The 5,975-nt window shown below is 43.9% G+C and overlaps 1 protein-coding gene across 2 annotated transcripts; it reads right to left on the bottom strand.

Annotated features, from left to right (window-relative positions):
- Positions 1 to 270: 270 nt before the first annotated feature.
- LOC111965040 (tyrosyl-DNA phosphodiesterase 2) lies at positions 271 to 3,554 on the bottom strand. Of its 2 annotated transcripts, none has more exons than XM_023988999.2 (6): positions 3,260 to 3,554; positions 2,168 to 2,989; positions 1,667 to 1,758; positions 1,393 to 1,511; positions 1,054 to 1,224; positions 271 to 971 (listed from the first exon to the last, which is right to left on the bottom strand). In XM_023988999.2, the coding sequence occupies exons 1-6, from the start codon at positions 3,289 to 3,291 to the stop codon at positions 666 to 668; spliced, it is 1,542 nt and encodes a 513-aa protein (XP_023844767.1). In that variant the 5' UTR covers positions 3,292 to 3,554; the 3' UTR covers positions 271 to 665. The 2 variants fall into 2 exon arrangements, with proteins under 2 accessions (XP_023844767.1, XP_023844771.1); XM_023989003.2 differs by having other exon boundaries at positions 2,168 to 2,943; positions 3,260 to 3,434.
- Between the last annotated feature and the right edge of the window lie 2,421 nt (positions 3,555 to 5,975).

The following is a 5,975-nucleotide window of genomic DNA, read 5'->3' on the forward strand; positions in this document are numbered from 1 at the left end:
AAACCAGAACTACCTCTAGTGGAGAGAAACCAGAACTAACTTCATTAATTTGGAGTAGGAAAATGTTTGGTATGGGGTTCTTCTGTGCTATTTTTACTGAATGGTTGGGTAAGGCTTCTAATACACAACACGTTCACTTTGAGTGCAAAATGGTAGAGATCTGTTACAGTAACAGCAAGTTAATAAACTGTTCTCTAAAACAATAGAGCCTTGCAAATTAAAATGACATAGAAAGTCATATCAAAGTGTAATAATTACAAATACAAATAATTGTCTGGAACAAAATGTGTTTATTGTGAAATTGGCTTGATGCTGCTGTGATGTTTAAAACAGTGATAAAAAATAATCAGATACTATAACCTGGAGGGTAGCCAATATAGTTTCTGCTTCCAAGTCCAAAGACAGTATGAATGTGCCCTTGACTAGGGTACATAACCTGTTGGCACAGACAAATATGTGGCTGGATAAATTAAAAGTGTGCCTTGGAACAGCAGCAGTTGCCAAACATAGAAATTGAAGTTATTAATCACTATTGCTGTGCCCATAATCCTGTTCTTTCCTAGGTCGAAATCTCGAAATCTCCCAATGTACATAAATAAGATGGGCAAAGACTTCTATGCTGTTCCAGGTTGACATGACATGGACAGCTAACTGTTCCCTTTGTATCATTCAGGTGTTGCTTGACTGAGTGGTTTTATGACGAAGGTGCAGAGGAGACCCCAGTGGTCGCTGGTAAAGCGTTGACAGTCATTCAACCTCTCCAGGCCCACCAGGGTGATGCCATCTGGGCTGACCTTTGACCCCTCGCCGGCCTGCCTCAGGAAGATGCGGTCGAAGCGCAGGCGTGCGGGGAAAGGGAGGTCCTTGTTGTCATTGGTGACACAGTCCCAGGTGTACCGGCAGTCTTCCGGCTGGCCCAGGGACTCCCATACGTCACAGATGCTCTCGGGTAGACCGCCCTGGTTCTTCACCTGGAAACACACACAGACACGTTGCAGACATACACACATGATGTACATGTCAAACACATCGCTCGCTCTCTCCCTGTCTCACCTCCCAGTCCCTGAGGTTGGTGTCTCCCCCAAAGATGACGCTGTGGTCCTGGGGCTGCTCCCTCATTGTCTTCCACACCGTCCTCAGCTGGTTCTGGCGTTCCAGGGATTGGGGCTTCATGCTCTCCATGTGGGACGTCATCACACACAGCGGATGGCCAAGGAAAGAAACCTGGTCCACGACAGAGAGAGCAGAGAGACACTGAGTAAGGGCAGAATCGTAACTTGAGATCTGCATGTGTAACTTGAGTATCTGTGCACATTTTCTATTACTTAATGACATTTGATGGAATGAGAGACGACGGGAAAAGATAAAGCAAGGTACAGAGAGAGTTCTTACATGGGCCATAAGCAGATTTCTCCTCATCTCTGTGGTAGGGTAATTCACTATGCTACTCTCCAGAAGTTGAACTCTGGACTTCCTCAGCAGTATGACAGTGAAATAGCTTCTGTCACTACCTAGGATGGACCATATCAACATAACACAGGAAGGATAACCATAAACACAGTACATAATTACAGTCATATAATCCACAATTGCATTGATGTCATACTGAGAGATTATTTAAAAAATATTATTAAAGAAATTTTATTTTTATAATGTTATTGCTTACCCGGCAACAGATGATACGGCTTCAGAACCTGCTGTAAAACCTGGTAAATTGGTGAAATAACCTCTTGCAGTAGCACAATGTCGGGGTGGTACCTTCAAGGGAGAAAGAACATGAGAAATCAACACAACGCTATTTCACTGCTTAAGATGTTGTTTAATGACTCGTAAACATAATTTTGTTCTGTGACTTGACCAGGCAGTTAATGAAAAAAAAGAACATTCTTTTTGATGAAAAATAAAGGTTCATATGTGCAGTTTTAAAAGGGAGGGTAAAAAGAATTTACTCCGTGACAAAAGTGAATAAGAAAATTGTGCCGAAGATGAATCTAGGACAGACTTCAAAAGCAATGSGCCAAAATCTCATTAACTGTGACGACTGTCTCCCTYCTATTGGTCACAGCTTCTCTCCACGCAGTGGGGGGGGTGGGTTACGGGAATGACACACAAACTTCTCATCCTAAAAACTATATGACGAAATGTGTTGTGTGTTGATGTGACTCACTTGATCAGGTAGTCCAGTAGCCTTGAGAGACGTTCCTTGATATCGTTCAGGTCCAGGCCGTCTATGTTCCAGGTCAGAAGGGAAAGTTTGTTTGGATCTCCCTTTTTCTTAGGTTTGTCCTCGTCTGAAGATGACTGTGATGACTGATCTGGCTGTTCTGGTGATGACTGTTGTGGAGATGACTGATCTGGCTGTTCTGGTGATGACTGTTGTGGAGATGACTGATCTGGTGATGACTGGTGTGGAGATGACGGATCTGGCTGATCTGGTGAAGACTGTTGTGGAGATGACTGATCTGTGGATAACCGGGTTGGAGGACCCTGATCTGGATGTGGTTGGGCTTGAGGTGGCTGCTCCTTTGACTGGGTTAGGGAGAGATGGTCTAAAGGTGGTTGGCCTAGGTTAGGGTGCACTGGATTGGGTTGCTCTGGTTGGGCTTGATTGGGTAGCGCTGAAGGGAGCGTGGCTGGGTTTTGATGCCCTGTAGGTGGTTGGGCAGAGTTACATTGTGCTGGTTTGGGTGTCTCTGGTTTGGGTTGCTCCGGGATAGGTTGCTCTGGTGTAGGTTTCTCTCGATTAGATTGCCCTAAGGGTGGGTCAGGTTGCACTGATAGGAATTGGGCTGGGTTAGATTCCTCTGATTGTGGTTGAACCAGGACAGACTGCAATGGGGCAGATTTGTCCATCTCTCCCTCCTTGTCCTCCATCTTCTCGGCACTCCTCTTTTTCTTTCCTCTCTTCTTCTTTCTCCCCTTGGAATTTCCAGGGGCTGTAACCTGTTGGAGGGAGTCACTCGTYTGGTTCTTATTGCCATCTGCTGGCCTGTTTATGTAGGTATCATAAGAGGATCACAAGAGAGGTATTAGTTAATCCCCCCAAAAAAGACTGACTTTACAAAATGCCAGACACCTATAATAATATGGCCTCTGATTTAGTAGATGCTTTCTTTAATCCAAATTGATCGCTAACATGATTCAGTGTTGTATGTGGATCGCGCAGGAATCAAACCCACCACATACCAGGTGTTGTCACACCGTGCCCCCACCGACATAGCCTATAACCTATCGCAAACATATCTGGCTTGTCACTTACCTTTCCACTGAGTCTTGTTGCTTGTCCCCCATCTCTGTTCACTTTGTCACAACTGTTTCACCCATGGGAACAAAAACTGCATTCAGCTCCACTTACTCCCAACTGACAGAGTAGGCCTTACAGGTCCTTTCCAAATAAGGTGACATGTAAGTTAGGCTGCTTACTTAACACTACATGCTATATAGTAATGCAGATTTTCAAATTCAGACTATAAAATAAATACTACTATTTTCATGACGGACCATGGATTGCAGTAGAAATTCAGACTGGAAACTTTGGTTTCGATTCTTCGTAAATACGCCCCCTCTCGAGAGAAACCATTCCGTCACTGGGTGAAACTGAAAGTGACCCGGCAAGGGCCGCACAATAATAATAACAATAATAAAAGGTGTTCTATTGTTTGTTGTTTTGTTTGTACTTTATGTATTTATTTATTTTTTAATGGGGGGGGGGGGGGCATTTCTGTACCAACTCTGTTGATAGTCCTATTTGAAAATCGAATAAATATATGGATTAAAACAAGTACAAGTTATATAAAAATAATAATAGGTATAATGTTGATAATGTTTGAACACACCTATTCATTCCAGGGTTTTTCTTTATTTTTACTATTTCATACATTATAGAACAATAGTTGAAGACATCAAAACTATGAATAACACATATGGAATCATGTAGTAACCAAAAAAAATAGTTAAACAAAACAAATCTATTTTATATTTGAGATTCTTCAAAGTAGTTCCCTTTACCTTGATGACAGCTTTGCACACTCTTGGCATTCTCTCAACCAGCTTCATGAGGTAGTCACCTGGAATGCATTTCAATTAACAGGTGTGCCTTGTTCAAAGTTTATTTGTGGAATTTCTTACCTTCTTTATGCGTTTGAGCCAATCAGTTGTGTTGTGACAAGGTAGGGGTGGTATACAGAGATAGCCATATTTGGTAAAATACCAAGTCCATATTATGACAAGAACAGCTCAAATAAGCAAAGCGTAACGACAGTCCATCATTACTTCCAGACATCAAGTCAATCTGGAAAATGTCAAGAACTTTGAAAGTTTCTTCAAGTGCAGTCACAAAAACCATCAAGCACTATGATGAAACTCTCATGAGGACCACCACAGGAAAGGAAGACCCAGAGTTACTCTGCTGCAGAGAGGATAATTATATTAGAGTTACCAGCCTCAGAAATTGCAGCCAAAATAAATGCTTCACAGAGGTCAAGTAACAGACACATGTCAACATCAACTGTTCAGAGGAGATTGCGTGAATCAGACCTTCATGGTCGAATTGCTGCAAAGAAACCATACTAAAGGACATCAATAAGAAGAGAGACTTGCTTTGGCTAAGAAACACGAGCAATGGACATTAGACCGGTGGAAATCTGTCCTTTGGTCTGATGAGTCCAAATTTGAGACTTTTGGTTCCAACCACTGTGTCTTTGTGAGACACAGAGTAGATGAACAGATGAGCTCTGCATGTGTGGTTCCCACCGTGAAGCATGGAGGAGCAGGTGTGATGGTGTGGGGGTGCTTTGCTGGAGACACTGTCTGTGATTTATTTAGAATTCAAGGCACACTTAATTAGCATGGCTACCACAGCATTCTGCGGCGATACGCCATCCATCTGGTTTGCGCTTAGTGGGACTATCATTTGTTTTTCACCAGGACAATGACCCAAAACACACTCCAGGCTGTGTAAGGGCTATTTGAACAGGAGAGTAATGGAGTGCTGCATCAGATGACCTGGCATCTACAATCACCCGACCTCAACCCAATTGAGATGGTTTGGGATGAGTTGGACCGCAGAGTGAAGGAAAAGCAGCCAACAAGTGATCAGCATATGTGGGAATCCTTCAAGACTGTTGGAAAAGCATTCCTCGTGAAGCTGGTTGAGAGAATGCCAAGAGTGTGCAAAGCTGTCATCAAGGCAAAGGGTGGCTACTTTGAAGAATCTCAATGTAAAATACACTGCTCAAAAAAATAAAGGGAACACTTAAACAACACAATGTAACTCCAAGTCAATCACACTTCTGTGAAATCAAACTGTCCACTTAGGAAGCAACACTGATTGACAATAAATTTCACATACTGTTGTGCAAATGGAATAGACAACAGGTGGAATTATAGGCAATTAGCAAGACACCCCAATAAGGAGTGGTTCTGCAGGTGGTGACCACAGACCACTTCTCAGTTCCTATGCTTCCTGGCTGATGTTTTGGTCACTTTTGAATGCTGGCGGTGCTTTCACTCTAGTGGTAGCATGAGACGGAGTCTACAACCCACACAAGTGGCTCAGGTAGTGCAGCTCATCCAGGATGGCACATCAATGCGAGCTGTGGCAAGAAGGTTTGCTTGTGTCTGTCAGTGTTGTGTCCAGGCATGGAGGCGCTCCCAGGAGACAGGCCAGTACATCAGGAGACGTGGAGGAGGCCGTAGGAGGGCAACAACCCAGCAGCAGGACCGCTACTCCGCCTTTGTGCAAGGAGGAGCACTGCCAGAGCTTTGCAAAATGACCTCCAGCAGGCCACAAATGTGCATGTGTCTGCTCAAACGGTCAGAAACAGACTCCATTAGGGTGTTATGAGGGCCCGACGTCCACAGGTGAGGGTTGTGCTTACAGCCCAACACCGTGCAGGACGTTTGGCATTTGCAGGAGAACACGAAGATTGGCAAATTCGCCACTGGCGCCTGTGCTCTTCACAGATGAAAGCAGG

This window comes from Salvelinus sp. IW2-2015, linkage group LG6.1 (assembly GCF_002910315.2).
Source record: "Salvelinus sp. IW2-2015 linkage group LG6.1, ASM291031v2, whole genome shotgun sequence".
Lineage (NCBI taxonomy): Eukaryota > Metazoa > Chordata > Actinopteri > Salmoniformes > Salmonidae > Salvelinus > Salvelinus sp. IW2-2015.